The 18,246-nt window shown below is 38.7% G+C and overlaps 1 protein-coding gene across 2 annotated transcripts in view; it reads left to right on the top strand.

Annotated features, from left to right (window-relative positions):
• The first annotated feature begins 15,040 nt into the window (after positions 1-15,040).
• PLPPR4 (phospholipid phosphatase related 4) overlaps positions 15,041-18,246 on the top strand; it is a 45,223-nt gene continuing 42,017 nt past the window's right edge. For both annotated transcript variants that reach the window (XM_025391811.1, XM_025391802.1), the window contains exon 1: positions 15,041-15,414. In XM_025391811.1, the coding sequence (XP_025247596.1) occupies positions 15,193-15,414 (222 nt within the window). In that variant the 5' untranslated portion in view covers positions 15,041-15,192. The remainder of the gene's footprint in view (positions 15,415-18,246) is intronic.

The raw sequence follows: 18,246 nt of genomic DNA on the forward strand, positions 1-18,246 counted from the left end.
TGCCTGTAATTCCAGCTACTCAGGAGGCTGGGGCAGGAAAATCGCATGAACCCAGGAGGCAGAGGTTGTGGTGAGACAAGATCACCATTGCACTCCAACCTGGGCAACAAGAGTGAAACTCCATCTTAAAAAAAAGAAAAAAAAAAAAAGGATATTTTCTTTTCCATGTTGTGTCGAGCCTTTTTTATTTGTTCTTATGATGAATGTTAGTCTGAATTACCTAAATCACCACTACTAGAAGCACCTTTTTAAATTTACATTGTTAATGTATGAATGTAAGTTTTAAATAATAATGGTATATTGATTCTATTGCATACATTTAAAAAAGTGATATAACATTTGAGTGTTAATTTATGTAATATCAATATTTGCCAAAATTATATCATTAGCAGTAATTTAAACATTTGTTAAAATTTGAGATACTGATATAGAATGGTCAAAAGAAAGCATTTTTAAATATCATTTTAAGAGGTATATGAGAAAAACTTTTGAAGTCTGTTTTCTAAGTATTTGATTTCATATAACTTCCATTAGTATAGTATGAACTTGTTGGGAACAGGAGCTGTGCTCATTTATCTCTGTAACTCTAATGCCTGGTGCAATACCTTGTCTAGAATACTCCCTCAAAAAATATTTGTCAAATATCAAATTTTTAGTTTAGCTTAAATTTGATTGATAAATATGTATGAAAATGTAGCTATCTCTCTTTTATATGTGTATGCACATACACATATATGTGTGTATATACATGTATATGTATATCATTATATATACTTTTGAAATTATTATTGTGTTATGATGGTAATGAGTGGCTGGTCAACAATAGAAGACATTGTTTCCATTAAATCAAGTCATATTCCTTTCCAATCAACACAACATTTGGTTTCGGCGTTTAAATAACATTAAGACTGTTGGTCAAATGACATGTTGATTACATCTAAAAATCTGGTTTTCCTGAAATAATCTTTAATTTACTCTGATTTGGATGCCATTTAAAATAACTTACAAAGGACTCAGCACAGACTGAATAAATTAAAGATATTTTTATAATGTGGCTTTTGCCATTTTATGACATTTTAAGGTTTAAATTTTGCTCTGAATAATATTTGCAGAGGCAAGTAGATGTCTGAAATTTAAATATCATATTAAAATATTACTTCACTATATTTTATGGTGTATTAGGGAATATATTTCATTTCTGTCAACTTTTTTATAAAAATAAATTTTAAACTCTACTTTGTGTCCTTGTTATTCCTGTGTGTCTGAAGTTATGTCAGAAAGTCACTGTGCTAAGAAATTCACATCCACAGAATGTGACATTAAAGAGTCAAGCACTATATATTGTGGTTGGGTAGAATGTTATTTAAGAACTTGGTCATGAGGGAAATTAGTGAGAAATGGTATATGAGGAAAAAGTCATGGTCCTTACTAGAGACAGTAAGATCAATCACATGAGTTCAGACCAAACTCAGAGACTAAAATTCAGAATTAGTGAGAATTAGGATAGATGAAGTGTTGGAAATTGCGGAAGTTGTTGAATATCAGGGATCAGGATTTACTTTTCTGTAAAGGTCCTGAGAGTAAATATTTTAGGTTTTGCATGCTACATAATCTCTGTCACAGCTACTCGACCCTGCCATCATAGGGTCAAAGCAGACATAGACAATTCAGAAATGAATGGGTATATTTGTGTTCCAAGAAAACTATTTACAAAAGCAAGCTGGATTCAGGCTGTGAGCCAGTCATTCTCCAGCCCCTGCTCTAGAGGCTCCAAAACCCCCAAGGTCCAACTGGTTCATCAAAGAGCTCAGTCCACTTCCAATGTCAGAAGAGAGAAAATTGAAAAGCCTCATTTTTCCTGTGGCATTTTTACTCTATATGCTGCCACATCCTGGTCCTCCACAGTCCAGTGCAGGTCACCTCGAGGATGCTGAGGCTCTTTCCCTCACTTGGAGCCTGACACAGACTCCAGTAGTGCCCCACTTTGGGACTGCCAGGTTAGAGCTCTATTATTTTACAATCTCATGCTGATTCATGGTTCCTCAAAGCACACTATACAAGGTGCTACAGTTGAGGAAATGCGAGATGAGTTTCAAATCTATCTTCCCAATCGATCAAAGTAAGGGGTTTATATAGTGGGGCAGGAATGTGGCTAAAGTGCAGGTAAACAAGAATTAGGCAGGGGTAGGTAAGAGGAGTTGGTCAATAGGCAGCAGGTGGTTGGTAAGGCAATGAGGATGAATAACGGATCTGGTGTCTCCTTGTCCAGATGCAAGAATCTAGTAAGTTTCAGTTCCTTAATACTACTTGGGAGTCCTGATAGTCGATTTCCTGAGAAAGGAATGCAGAAAATTATCATCACTATTGCTATCATCTTTACCTATCATCTATCTATCTATCTGTCTATCTATCTATCTATCTATCTATCTATCTATCTATCTATCTATCCATTTGAATAAGACAAATATGTTTCTCAACTTTAAGACTGAGTGGTTCACAATGAGATACCATCTCATATCAGTCAGAATGGCTATTTAATAATAAACAATAATTACATATTAATATAATAAAATATATTGCTCTAATATTATATATTAATATACCGTTTTAAATTAATAATTTTAAAAATATAAAATGACTTTTTAATAATGATAAAAAATAACAGATGCTGGTGAGGCTGTGGAGAAAAGGGAATACTTATACACTGTTGGTGGGAGTATAAATTAGCTCGACCATCGTGGAAAGCATTATTGTGGTTTTTACAAAGAGCTAAAAGCAGAACTACCATTCAACCCAGTAAAACCATTACTGGATATATACCCAAAGGAATATAAATCATTCTACCATATAGACACATGCACATTAATGTTCATTATAGCGCTATTCACAATGGCAAAGACATGGAATCAACCTAAAGGCCCATCAATGACAGATGGGATTTTTAAAATGTGGTACACATGCACCATGGAATACTATGCAGCCATAAAAAAGAATGAGATCTTTGCAGGAACATGGATGGAGATGGAGACTATTATCCTCAGCAAACTAATGCAGGAATAGAAAATCAAATACCTCATGTTGTCACTTATAAGTGGGAGCTAAATGATGAGAACTTATGAACACAAAGAAGAAACAACAGATACTGGAATCTACTTGAAGATGAAGGGTAGGAAGAGGGAGAGGAGCAGAAAAGATAACTCTTAGGCACCGGGCTTGATTCCTAGATGATGAAATAATCTGTACAACAAGCCCATGTGACATGAGTTTACCTAGGTAACAAACTTTCACATGTAACCTTGAACTTAAAACAAAAGTTTAAAAAAATATAAAAAAAATAAGACTAGGAGGTTCAATTTCTATGTTTATTGAACTGTAAATATCAATTATATGGTACAATTTGGCTGGTTTCACTTTCTTACATGAGGATCCTAGCTTTTTAAATTAAATCAAACAGATTCATTTGTCGAAATGCCAGAGCAAACAACTTTCGTGGCTTCCTTGGCGTTAAAAGTCTTCCTTAGGGATGTTGGGTCCTATTCTATTTACATTTGCCTAGATCAACTCTTTTTAAGGTAAAGATCTGCTCCAAGATGACTTCTCTCTTTTCCTGTAGAATGAACTTGCAGTTTGTCTTCATGAAAATAAAATTTAGCCTTGTTCAAAAGAAACTCTTATTCAGGTGTGAGCTCATTTTCCTGGGAGGCAAGAAGCCCTTTCTGGAAGGGCTAGACATTCTAAATTGAACAGAAGCTCAAGTTTTTAAAATGCAAATTAAACCAACGCTTTGTATATTGATTCTTTTTAACTTGCCAGTGCCCTACTTATCTTTACTCCGGCATCACCTCACACCTGCTGGCTTCTCACACAACTTGCACAATTCACCAATCAAAACCTGCCAGCTTCAGTTAACCCCAGTGAGCTGCACCCATGGTCAAGACATATGTGCCTGCAAGTAGAGAAACTCCAGAATCACTACATAAGAGGGGTTGATAGGCATCCTTGTCATCACCTCTCCCTGCAAGTTGTGGGTGGCAGTAAATTATGCAGTGGTGAGTAACTGGTGTTACAGCTTAATTTGTAGTCTATAGTGATGCATTTCAGGATGATGGCATAGTAAGATTGATTATAGCTTGAAATCAGATACTGATTGGTAACACTTCATACTTACTCCCACAAAAAAATCTTACAACATCATTAGTATCATTCTACATTTTTTTGCATTTTATAAAGTGTAAATTGCACGGAGATTTTTGTTTACAAGTGAAAGGAACTCACAAACAAGTAACTTAGGCAAAAACAGTCGGGGGAGAAGGTGATTACTAACTCATATACTGAACCTCAAAGGTTGAACAGAAAGTTGTGTTGGAGCTCTTCTTCTAAGTAATTGAAATCAGGGACTAAAAACTCTTGAGAATTTCTATATCTCATCTCTTCTCTATTAATGCCAGTTTTATTCTCTTTTACAAGTGTAAGACTTTCTTCATTTGCTTAAGGAAACATGACCACAGGAAGCTTTGGTACTTACATCTGTACATCTTTGCCACCAGAAAGGGAAAGGCACTCTTCCCTCCTGACTCTAGTCAGAACACTCCTGGGTGGGTATTCAGATAGACTCCTACTGGTTTCATGATCATCTCTGGACAAATCTCCATGAGCAGAGGATATAGGGTAGCATAAATGATAGGCTTCACTTCAGTTGTGTGCTCACCCCATCATTAGTGTGGTGCAATCTAACAGAAAATGTCCGGATGTCCCAGGACCACATATTAGCTTGTATTTGGAAGAGAGGACCTCCCTCAAAAGAAGGGAGCAAACGAAATCGACAGATATTTCCTACACGTGGAATCAAAGATAAAGTTTTATGAAAGAACATTTTATTGAATGATAAATTAATAACATACAATTCCATGTAAAGGACAAGTCAATGAATTTGAGAATTCTGAAGATTAAGTGAGCATAGTCTCCCTATTTGCAGAAACAGGACTAGAGATTCTCTGTTGTTTGTGACTCCACATATATACGAAATCAAATCTGCAGCCAAGAGTGGTGGCATGGGACTGTAATCTCAGAGCTTTTGGAGGGTGAGGTGGGAGGATCACTTGAAGCTAAGAGTTTAAAACCACCCCGGGCAACATAGTAAGATTCCAACTCTACAGAAAAAAAAAAACAAAAAAAAAAAACAGGAATGGTGGCGTGTAATACCTGCAGTCCCATCAGCTTGGGAGGCTAAGGTGGGAGGATCATTTGAAGCCAGGAGTTCGAAACTGCAGTGAGACATAACCGCATTACTGCACTCCAGCCTGGGTGACAAAGAAAGACCTCGCTGAAAAAAAAAAAAAGGAAAGTAAAGAAAGAAATCAGGTTTGTATTACTTTTATATATCAAAATGGAGTCCAGCATAAATAGAGTCATTTTTCAACTATCAATGAACACATCTACATCAAAGGAGTAAGTATAAGGTTAAAAAATATTTACAGGGTAAATTTTTATGTATTTTATTTTATTTCATTATTTTTAGATGGAGTCTTACTCTGTCACCCAGGCTGGAGTACAGTGGCACGATCTCAGCTCACTGCAACCCCCACCTCCCAGGTTCAAGAGATTCTCCTGCCTCAGCCTCCCAAGTGGCTGGGACTACAGTTGCATGCCACCATGCCCAGCTAATTTTCATATTTTTAGTAGAGATGGGGTTTCACTATGTTGGCCAGACTGGTCTCAAATTCTTCACCTCAAATGATCTGCCTTCCTTGGCCTCCCAAAGTGTGTGATCACAGGTGTGAGCCACCACGCCTGGCCAATTTTTATGTATTTTATATATTGCTGTGAAATTGAAATAAACTTTAATTCTGTATGTTTTATTTTAAAGTTATGAAGTGTCTTAATTTTAGGAATGATCTTGCTTCAGCTCTTTTGATAAGAGCTTTGATAACAGATAGTATACATGAAAGTTGTAGGAGTGTTAGCCAAAGTTGTTTTGCATATCCAGGAAGGTGTTTTCTTTTATTCATTTATTCTAAAATCATTGGGAATTTGCCCTAATTTTTCTTACAATTGGTTCTGAAACATAACGGTTATCATCACAGCAGTCAAATTAAGACAGCGTGTAAAGAAAAGTTGTATTTTAATGTGACAAATAAAAGTCCCAGTCCATAGAAGAGTTCAACAGGTAAGAACAGGACAGGTGGGAAGATGTATGCAAGAGTCACATCGATACACAGGTAGAGAAAAAGAGGACAACTAACATATAAATTATAGAACCATTTGGAGCTGTCATAGCCTGGGAACAAACTCGGAAAACTTCAAAGGGGAAGCGAATCTTCAGTAGAATTTAGGATGCAATTTAACAGAAGGCATCGGGCTGGACGCTGGGGAAAGAAGAAGGGACAACACAGATCCACTTTACTGAAGCACATTTCTCAGCAGCTCCAAAGAGATGCTCAATATTCCCATGTTGTACTAATTATAATACATAATCTAACTATGCAACCAATGGATAATCATTAAAGGATTGAGAGAATGCACTTCTTGTTGGGGCCAATAGTGTTCTCATGGTGCTGGCAGAGAGAAAGAGAGAGCAACAGGGTGCTTATTAGTTTACATAAATTATAAAATTAATAATTGTACATTCAAAATACTTATGTTGTTCCAGTGTTATACTCATCACTAGAAGGAAGGGTAAAAAGAATGAAATTTATTTATTCAATAAAGATTCGCTGAACTCTTGATATGTACAAACTACTATGTTAAGGGTTCAAAAGAAAGGTGAATTAGATACAACTTACACTTTCAAGAAGCAAAATAGTTTTTGGGGGAAAATAAGACAATCAAAGCAAAAGTTTTATAATGTGATCTACATAGCTGTCCAAAGAAAGCTCTAACGGATCACATAGGAGGGAAGGTTTGAGGAAATCTCATAAGGAGGTTACTTTGGTTTGAAATTTGAAAACTCATTAAAGGAAGAGTACAAAAAAGGCTTTGGTACAAGAGAATATGGTTTATAAAATGCCATGTAGCCTAGGATGTCTGGAGCTAGTGATTGTATAAGGAGAAGGAGAGGTGAGATGGAAAGATTGGTGGAGGCCAGATCACAGAGGCCTTTACATGCCAGGCTAAAGACTGAATACAATTTTATAGGCAATGAAGAATCACAGAGCATTTTTGATCAAGAGAGTGGCATGATCAAAATTGTGTTTTAAGAGAATTTTCATGGTGCAAAATTATAGACTTGATCAGAAAATGGAAGATTCATGGTTAGGGGAATTAGCCAGTAAGCTATGACACTGTCACTGAAATAATGAAGTGAACACAATGGTAAGAGCAGACATGGAAGAGAGGAAATGGAGAAAAGAGAAATGACGTGTTGTTTCTCCAATTCACTCCTACAACTGGAAGTACAAGATGAGAATATATCAAATCAAATAAAATGATTTATAGTCACATGCTAGATTGTACAGTCAAAATAAGTTCTACTGGTATTCAGCGAGATGCCTTTGAGAGCTAGAATAGCAAGGACAAAATTCAGAATGTGGGATATGAATTCATTCCAGGAGAGTAGAACAGCATGTGAGGAGGCACAGGAACTGAACAAAGATGGTGCAAGTGCAGCTCAAACAAGCTTATCAGAGGAGAGGACACATCTCTGCAGAGGGGGACACAAGACAAGTGTCTAGTGGGGCAGGACTTACCCAGAGGGGTGTTGTATGATGGAAGAGCCTGGAGGCCGTAGCAGACTTTTGTAGGAAACCAGGCATTAATTCATGCTAATGGAAATATGGAAGAGAAAAATACGAAAGGGCAAAAGTTCATTGGAAATTCAAAAGAATTTGGAGACTAAATATAAGGGACACAGGCATGCATAAATCAAGGATGATGACTAGATTATTAGATTGAGTGGTTTGGATCATCTTATACTTTAATTAGCTACTCCTTGTTACTTTCCAGGAAGATAGTAGAGAACCAGTTGCAGTGTGACACTGAAAAAAAAGGAATAGCCAATTCATATGTATGTATTTCTCAACCCTTTCAGACATAAACTAGTGTATTAATACAGCACAATAGGGTAAATGTTTTAAAAGGGAATTGAGGGCTGCTGTGCAGAACTTGGTAGGAAAAATATCACATTTTTATAGTACATGAACATGAAGAAAAATCAAGTTTTGGAGAAATATATTAACTTTAAAACTTCCAAATACTATTCAGTTTTTAAATGAGAAACTTGGACTTACTTTTACAGAGAATGGCTACGTACATTTTCTCATCAGAATTTTTACTTTTGATCTCTTTAAATCCCTGATAGTAACCATTGAAGAGAAATTTTGCACAAGCAGGGGATAAAAGTCTGATATCATTGCTTTGCAATCATTAAAAATATAACAACCCTTGAAATTACATGTGAAGAATTCAACAGCTCTGCCTTCATTGACAAAAGCAATGTTTAAATTTCTTGTGATAAACTTAGATGTTTCTAAATCAAATTAAATATTTTTATCACATGTTGCAAAAGAGAAATGATGCTTTATTTGCAGAATGTACATTCATTTTTAGAGCTATTGCTATGTAGGTAGCATGGAAGCCATATACAAGACATATCAGTACCCATGGACAGAATTTACAGAGAGAAGAGAAATAGCAATCACTTCCCTCAGTTGTGCCCATGAGGAGAACTGCTGGATCTCTCCACTCTCCAAGCATCTTTAGCAGACCACACCTAGGGGTGTGCCCGGTGCTCCTTGGGCAGTAACATATGCCGCAGCTGGCTGTCCAGTAGGTTTCCAGGTAGTGGGGCTCCCTCTTGGCTATATTTAGTACACTGAGGTGGGGCAGCAAATTCTGAAGTCATTCCTCTTTTCTCCTGGTTTATAGCCTTCGGAGCTTGCTGTCACACACTGTTCCACCTTGAACCTGGATTATTGCAGCCAGGAGCAATCTGCATTGAGACTTGGCAGAGACCCTGCTAAGGCCCTGAGGGGATCAATATCTTGTGGGAAAGCTGAAACCCATTCACAACACACTAGTATCACAATGCACAACACAACTCTGCAATAAACGTTTTATTTTATTCCCTGTGTCACTGCTATAGGTTTTCTTGGGATAGCCACTGATTTCCAGGGCAGATATGTTCCTGTGGGATGAAGCTCCATAGATTCATGTAAACCAGCTTCTACCATATCCTGATAAGGAATCACAGAGGACCATAGTGGACAAAACTCATTGATAGTAAAACAAACAAACAAACATAAAATTATATTTTAAACATCTCTTGCCTGAACCAGGCATGGTGGCTCACACCAGTAATCCCAGTACTTTGGGAGGCCAAGGCAGGCAGATCACTTGAGGTCAGGAGTTCAAGACCAGCCTGGCCAACATGGTGAAATCCCATCTCTATAAAAATACAAAAATTAGCCTGGCATGGTGGCATGCACCCGTAGTCCCAGCTATCAGGAGGCTGAGGCAGGAGAATCACTTGAACCTGGGAGGTGGAGTTTGCAGTGAACTGAGATTGTGCCACTGCACTCCAGCCTGGGGAACAGAATGAGACTCCACCTCAGAAAAAAAAAAAAAAAAAAAACTCTTGCCAGAAGAATTGCTGAATTGCTGTTAGGTAAATTTGGTGTTAAATTAAAAAACAAAAAAGCCATGTCTTCTTATCAAAGGTATGTGAATTTTTTTGTTGTGGGCACAGAAAATGTTTTGATTGGTTGTGGGCACAGAAAATGGGCTCTGGCTAAATTAACGGGAAAGACAGAAAAGAAGAGAGGAAAGGATATATTTGGAAAGACAACAGGGATATAAAAAGAAACAAAAGAAAAGGAAAAAGCCAGACTTCTTAAGGGAAAGTTAACAAGGACAGTTCAGAGAATCAAAAGGCCAGCCTTAATTATCATTCTCTTTTCTTCTACCACGCATCAACACCAACAATTTTCTGTCTCTGTATCACTTTCCTCAATATTCAGATTCCTGGGGAACAGGGTCCAGTTGTTCACATTTTGGTCACTATCCCATCTGGCCTAGGGCAGACTGAATACCTTCATTTACAGTCCCAGTTTGGACTGTAGAAGTGGGACAGTTTATCATGAAAATTCAAGAAACCACCACAGAAAGAAGGAATGATGGCTCCTGAACAAACACAACAACATATGTCCATTTCACTCATCTAACTCATTCATTTTTAGATGTGGAAATAGAGTCCCTGAGTTAAAATGCTCTTATCTACAGCCATGGAATTAGTCAAAGATGAGGCTGGAACTAAAACATCACTTTCCTGTCCTTCAGAAACTTCTCATTTCAGTGCTTTTCCTGCTTCACATATCTACATATTCAGTTATGTTAAGTCTCTTCTGTTTAGAAAAATGCAATAAAATCTTACATTGTCCCCTCAAAATGTGGTGGAGTGGGCTGATATCTGAGAAATACATAACTAATTTAAATATATTTTTATGACCTTAAAGATAAATGTCATGCAAATATCCAAAGGGCAAGTAGTTGCCAGGAAACAGAAAAGCAGTTTGCATTTGGCTATGGGCACACAAAACCAATATATAGAAAAACGACTTCTTTCTTATCTGAGAAGTCTGACACTTTTAATAATAATGTCAAATGCACTTTCAGGCATATTTTTTTCCATGTTATTTGTGCTCTGAAGTACTGTCTCGTGAAATGTCAGAGTGCTGCTTTTTCAGTGGGTGCCATTTTTCATCTGAATGCACTGAAACAGGATTTCCATTGAAAGTGTTCAAGTTCTGTGAGGCACATTAAATTGTTTTTAATTTCACTATTGTAATGTAGAGCTGCAACTAGCATACATGAAGCAACATTCAATATAAAAGTTTTGCACTTGGCTTCAATGTGAATTTACATGGTAAAGATGGGATGAAGCATATTTTTTAGTTTTGGAATGTTCTCTAGTAGCCTCTGTGCTGTAAGTGGCTTGAATGTCAACTCCTCTCATGGACTTCCTTGACTACCATTCTTTTTACTATTATTATTATTATTTTATTATACTCTAAGCTCTGGGATACATGTGCAGAATGTGCAGTTTTGTTACATAGGAATACAAGTGCCATGGTGGTTTGCTGCACCCATCAACTTGTCACCCACATTAGCTATTTCTCCTAATGTTATTCCTCCCCTAGCCCCTCACCCCTGACAGGCTCTGGTGTGTGATGTTCCACTTCCTATATCCATGTGTTCTCATTGTTCAGCTCCCACTTATGAGTGAGAACATGCAGTGTTTGGTTTTCTGTTCTTGTGATAGTTTTCTGAGAATGTTGGTTTCCAGTTTCATCCATATCCCTGCAAAGGACTTGAACTCATCCTTTTTTATGACTGCATAGTACTTCATGGTGCATATGTGCCACGTTTTCTTTATCCAGTCTATTAATGATGGACATTTGGGTTGGTTCCAAGTCTTTGCTATTATGAATAGTGCCACAACTACCATTCTTAAGAAGTTTCTCATAGTGACTGCAACTGCACCTTAACTGTTTCTTTAGTAGTCTATATCACAAGATATAATTATATGTTTGTAAAGAGAGGCAGTACATGTAGCCCTTAAGATCACATAGCCTGGAGCAACCTACTGAGTTCAACAATCTCAGCCCCATTAATTATGTCTATGGTCCTTCCATACAATCATAGTTTACATCTCTGAGTCTCAGTTTTTTAACTATAAAATGTGATAGTAATGATACTAATTTCATAAGGATCTTGTGAGAATTACATGAGGTAAGATGCAAAGTATTGTTAATGGTGCCTATTCCATAGTGAGCTTCATGGAGGTGTTTTCTCTTACTATTACTAATCAATTGTCTGTATCTGTCTTCTCTTCACCTACATTAGCCTGTGAATTCTATGAAGGCAACAAGCATATATATTCTTTTCTCCAGTGGGTGTCTTGTGAGAAATATGCCTCTCACATAGACGGGGATCAATAAATACTTATAGGCTGAATGGATGGACTGATGAACGGATGAGGTAGTTTTACGTTTCACCAAGTGCTTTCACATATATTGTCACAATTAAGCTACTAGGCATTGTTGTCAGATAGTACCAGTACTCTTCTCATTTTACATAATAGAAAACTAAAGCTTGGAGATACTAAATGGCTTGCTTATGAGCAGAGTTCAAACATTACAAACCCTGAGCTCAAATTCATGTCTTCTGACTCCAAATTTCATTCTGTTTTGGTTCAAACTTTTCTATTTATTTATTCTATCTCTGAGTTCTGTCTGCTGACTTTTTTATAAAATAGGGAAATCATTTGCCGTGTTCACTTCATTGCATTGTTTTGAGCATCAAAAGTGAAAGTAGGTAATATATATCAAACTGTTACCCCAGTGTAAGACATAATTATTGTGTTTAGTATTTAAGGGAATCTTTAGCTTGATTGTTTTAGGAAATGCTATACATTAGAAAAATAAAATTCAAAAGAAGAGAGACCGAAGGAAGGAGAATCTGACCTAATGAAAGATAAAGGATTTACGATAAGAATTGTCTTTGAATTCTGAAACATTTCCTAATCCTTGACAATGTGAGCAGGTCAATCTGGGCAGACCAACTAGGGAGGAAAAAAAGGGTCCCTTTCTGATATTTGGACAATTTGTTGAATTGTTGAGGTATGGTCAACATACATCTCTGATATTTTATCACATACCTTCAGGTTTTTTGCTATTGAAATTAAGCAGGTATAGGTTTAGTCTTATATTTCACCCTTTCTTAAATAAAAACACTGAGTTTCCAGGATGATAACATCTGTCTTAAGTTACATATGTTCTAGCTTACTTTTTACCTCACCAAAGATTGCAAATTTTCTTGAAGTACCAAGAAGGTTGAAAAAAGAAAGGCCTCCAGTACCCAATACCCAACCCCCACAACACAAAGTAACATTGGTAGTAATGAAAAGTATAATTACTGATTAATGTAATAGTTAAACAGAATCAACAAGCACTTAATGAACATATACTATGTGAAAAACTATGCTATCTAGTTATATATGAATCACTTAATTTTTTTGTTCCATTTATTTCTTCACTGTATACTGATAACCTACTCTTTGCCAGGCACACTTCTAGTTACCAGAAAATATAATAATGAAAATGTACTGGACCTCAAGGAGTTTACTAGTGGGTGAGGCAGGCAAGATAAAAAAAGGACACAGAAATACTTGATATACTATCAAACGGTGATAAATTCTATGAAGGAAAATAAAATAGTATAAAAGAATAAAGAGTAACAGAGGTCTGAGATTATGAATCTACTTGGTGCATCAAAGACAACTTCCCTGAGGAGTTAAAATTGGAGCAGAGATATGAATTAAGTGAGGGGGTAAGCCACGCGATTTTGGCGGAACACAGTTCTTGGACAAAGGAACAGTAAGTGCAAAGCTCCGGAGGCAGTGAAAGGCTAGGCTGGAATGGCCAGACCATTGAGGTGCAAAGTGATGTGAATGAGGTCCTAGAACCAGGCAGGGTGGCCAGGCAGGGCTTTAAGGAAGAGACGGGAAGTTTGGACTTTCCATTGAAGTGGAAGAGAGCTCTTGGGGGGTTTGGGTAGGGGAAAAACACAATTGGGTTTACTTTTCAAAGGACCTTTCTGGTTGCTGCATAGGGAATGGTTTGTAGGTTGTGGGAATGGCAAGGGCAAAAGCTGGTAGAACAGTTAGAAGGCTGTTATGTTATGCCAGTCTAGGCAAGAGATGGCGGTCACTGTGTGTGGTGGGAGGTGGGGCAAGTAGTGAGTTTGGGAAGAAGATGTAGTTCTCTTCTGATTACTTCCATTTTCTAACTGAAATAAGAGTTAATGTCAGGAACTGAGAATGAGGAGATTTGAGAAGTGAGAAGTTGTGAATGGAAAAATGGCTGGACAGAAAAAAATTACAGAATTGTGGGGGCAACTCCAGGACCTACTTGGAGTTTGTGGTCACGAGTTGGATGTGAGACAGGAGCATGCAGTTGCGTGCTTTCCTCCAGTAACTTTCAGTTGCTCTGGTAAGGGCAAAGAAGTTGGCTCAACTAAGCTGGCATATTATCAGGTGAGTATGGCAAATTGGGAGGCGGAAACAAGCAATTATAATGCAAGACTTTGGAACCCAAGCCTGGCAGAGGAAAGTGGGAGCAAGAGGTGGTGTTGGCAGTGAAATGTGTACATTATCAAATAGGGTGGTCCCATATTGCTAAAGACCTATTGGAGGAGCAACTAAAAGAGGGAAATGGATAAATTGGTTGGAAATTGTTCATCACATGCTTGAAATGGAGACTTGGAGATACTGGAAATGGCCTGGGACATGTGATCACAAAAGTAACTTATCTTTATTAGTATAATACCATGTCTCCTGTTTGCTGGGTGTTTCTCTCTTCTGTATCAACTTGATACTTCTGGTTGCCAAAGCAATCACAAAATTGAGACCAGCCATGTATACTGCCAACAAGGTGAAGGATTTCAGATTATTAATATCTGAAGACATACTTCTTTTTACAGTTATGATTGTGATACTGACACTGTTCTGGGAGTGTGACAGTGAGATTAGAACATACAGTAGCCTCTGGGCTCAGTGAGGATGCCTATTACCTGCGCATTCACACATCTGCCTCTCTGGATGCAAGGAACCCACATCATTCCCAGGCAACCGGTAGTGTTTGTTAGTGGGTGCTTCGGTGTGGAAGGGAGCCAAGGAGTCTCCTAGGTAGAATCCCCTGTAGGAGTTGTCATTCCTGGTTAGTAACCAGCTTTCAGTGAGTGCCTACCTCGGCCTACTTTTAGTATGGGATCCAAGATCTCATTTCGTGCAGACAGGGGTTGGTTTTCTTGCTATGGGTCAATGCTCTGGAGCAGAGCTTCTGATCCTTAGCATTCTTGAATAGCATTCCTAGAGTGACCTGGGAGGGTTCCCAGAAGGGGACTAGGTGGCTAGGCTCCTCTACCTCCCTACTGCAGAAACCAGGAGTGCGTCCCCCTTTTTGGATTCTTGACGTCAAGCTCCGGCAGCCTTGGAGCCTCCCAAGGGCGGTAGAGAGCTGAGGGAGGGTGACAGGGAGGGGAAGCCATTGCAGCAACAGCTTGGAGGAGGGAGCTGGACATCGTCTCTCACCAGAAAAACGGGGAGCAGGAGCCAGACTAGGGGAGGAAGAGGACTGGCACGCTCAGAGAATCGCTGGGTTGCTGCAAAAAGGGGCGGGGAGAAGGCGGGGGCGCTGCATGCAGCGCGCTGGCTCCAGCGGTGGCCGCGGGGAATGTGACATCAGCGGCGCCGGACGCTTGGGGCTGGAGGAGGCAGCTCGCCTCAGCTGCGCTGTGCACACCTCGCCCGGGGGAGAACGCAGACCCGGGCAGGCGGCAGGGATGTCGGCGAAGGAGAGGCCAAAGGGCAAAGTGATCAAGGACAGCGTCACCCTCCTGCCCTGCTTTTATTTCGTGGAGGTGAGTTGGCCCAGCGCCTTGGCATAATGCAGATCCTCTGGGCATCTCCTGAGCGAATTCAGGTCCTGGACAGCGTTGGAGGCGCAGAGATCGTGCCAGGGCGCGCGCCGCTGTCCCCAAATGCCCGACCCTCCCCTCTTCCCCTCGATTTCACAGCAGCTCCCCGAATGTGCCTGTGAATACCTGTCAGCCCGGGGTGATTACCATTGGAGGTGTCGCTGCTGGGTGGCCTACGGGGAAGGGATACCTGTGTGAGTGAGTGCGGTTTTAGTTCCTTGGCCCTCCTGTAGTGCCTGTGTGCACAACGTCCGCTAGTGCCCCAGAGGGGCCATGATGCCCATATTTCGGGATTTGTGTCTTCAACCTGCCGAGTACGTGTCGGGAACTCTGTGTGCACACAGCTATGCCTAGGGCATATAAGGGTTGAAGGTGTTTACATAGTACAAATATTGTTGATTGCTTTTATTACCCCTGCCGCCCCCCCACAAATCCTTCTCCTATTATATTATTATGGTGCTCACATATGCTTCTGAAATTGGATCTGCATCTCTAAACATCAATCATCGGTGTACTGGCCTCCTTCCACAGTAAAAAAATACATATTATGTATGTGTGTATACATAACTATATATAATATTTCAAATCTATGACATCATCTGATTTTACATGATTTGTATCTGTGTATTTACTGTGCTGAGCAGTATTATAGATAAGCAATTAAATGCAGATGTATCCATCATGACCCTCTAACTTGCCAAAATGCAGTATTTGAGGGAGAAACAATTGGTAGGAGTTATAAAGATTGGCAGATACAGTGGTTCTATGTACTGTGCTCCATAGCATTAGGAAGACATTTTTAAGCAAGACGTTTACTAAATTACAGATACAAAAGGGGTATATTGCATATGTTTAGGGAAATCAGATGGTTTTCGGCATGAAACTATATTCTGTGTAGTTAGAGTCTGGGTTGCATAGAGAATTATAAGACTGTTGCTGAATCATAAATAACCTTCTCTGGCCATCTTTTCAGCCAAATATGGAGGTTTAGCCCTTCCAAGTACAAACAGTAGATTCTGTATTCAATGATTGCAAGGCTTATCTGTGATGAGGAATAGTCACTGCCTTGAAACTTGGGAGAAGAGACATTGTCAGTCTGTTCTTATAGATAACAATATATTTGGAAGTTTTGTAGAGGTGTCATAATTTTTTTAAATAATTTCAGTTTTAAGAAAGATGTATGTGACTTGCATAAGTTTCAGAGAAATGATGGGTGACCCTTCATTCGTGACCCATAGAAAAGAAGCAAAAAAAAAAGGACCTATGTATTTAAAATAATGAATTCATTTATTATCCTTTCTCTTTTCACAAGAGATTTTTGAGACCACGATTGACCACGATTTAGGTAATTTTTGTTGAAAGATAATGAAGAGCTTTCTCAAGAAAATGTAGGTAGCAGAAGATTCCATAATGAAAAGGGTGAAGGAATAGAAAGATGAGATACCTGCCTTCAAGTTCAATCTATCAGACCACTTGTCGCATTGCTAATCCCTGTAGTTTTGTGTTATAGTGATTTCATTTGTGTCTGAATCAATGACATCTGTCTAGGAGAAATCAGTTTGTCTGAATTCCATCTCCAGGAAGGAACACACCTGAGGTCAGCTAGAAGCTGACTACATGGGGGTTGCAGCTATATGGCTTCAAGGAAATGCCCCCATGAAAGAGGATGCAAACCAGGCAATTAAGGATGTGCCTTTACAGAATGTCCGTGTGCACTTTTGAGGCATCTTTAACCGGAGTACATGTCCCTTAAGCAAGAATTTTAAAAGTACAAGTGCCTCATAATGCATTTGAATTGTGTTTAGGAACAGACATCTGACAATTGTTACTTCTTTTCCACGGGTGGAAATAGCCCAGATTCATTACTTTTACTTTGGCCCATTCAGATATCCTCTATGAATTCCTTAGCAGGGCAAACTATAGAACAATTACTTGAAGACAATTCATGGAGTTTAAATGAGCATTGATGACACTGTGTCTTGGGGTTAACAGACTTCAAAAACAGATCCACACAATTGGATTGCAAATTATCTTCCTAAAAATTAAATGTATGATGAACCACTAAAGAGCCTCCAGAAAATGGGAGACTGCATTAGTATAACAATTATTTAAGGGTTTGACCAGATGCACTACCACACTCCTTTGAAATGACTCATTTTGAAGGTGGTGACAATGCACTAAATTTACATCTCTTTTGTAGGCTGAATAAACATAGCTTGAATTTGCATGTTAGTAAAATGCTCTAGAGTAATGACACTTTGCTTTCCAGCACAGTTTCCCAAGACCTTAGAAATTAAGATGGAAAAGTGAAACATGAGTGAATCTCTTTCCATCACATATCAGTCTAAAGCACATATTTTTAGCCTTCTCTGTTACTCAAACCATAATTTAAGTAACAAGAGGATTCTAACAAAACAGATCTCAGGAGAAAACAGTGCCTGGTTCTCAAGTCAGTGACACCATGAGCGACTTACACTTTGCCTTTTTTCAAGGAGTTTAGGAGTTTGACGACATCACTAATTCATGATAGGTATGAGATGTAAAGAAACTTTAATTGGGAAAATGAGGGAAGGAAAACTTTCACTTGAGTTGTGAAAGGGGCTAAAATCAAGATGGACTGAGTTATATCAGGAAAATGGCAGCATGCTCTGGGAAAAACCTGGGCCTTGCACACAGATTGACTTGGTTCAAACACCACCTTTGCCAGATGCTACATGAATAGTTCTGGCCAAGTTACTTCTCTCATCCTTAGTTTCTTCACATATAATAGAAATT

The sequence above is a fragment of the Theropithecus gelada genome, chromosome 1 (assembly GCF_003255815.1).
Source record: "Theropithecus gelada isolate Dixy chromosome 1, Tgel_1.0, whole genome shotgun sequence".
Taxonomy (NCBI): Eukaryota; Metazoa; Chordata; class Mammalia; order Primates; family Cercopithecidae; genus Theropithecus; species Theropithecus gelada.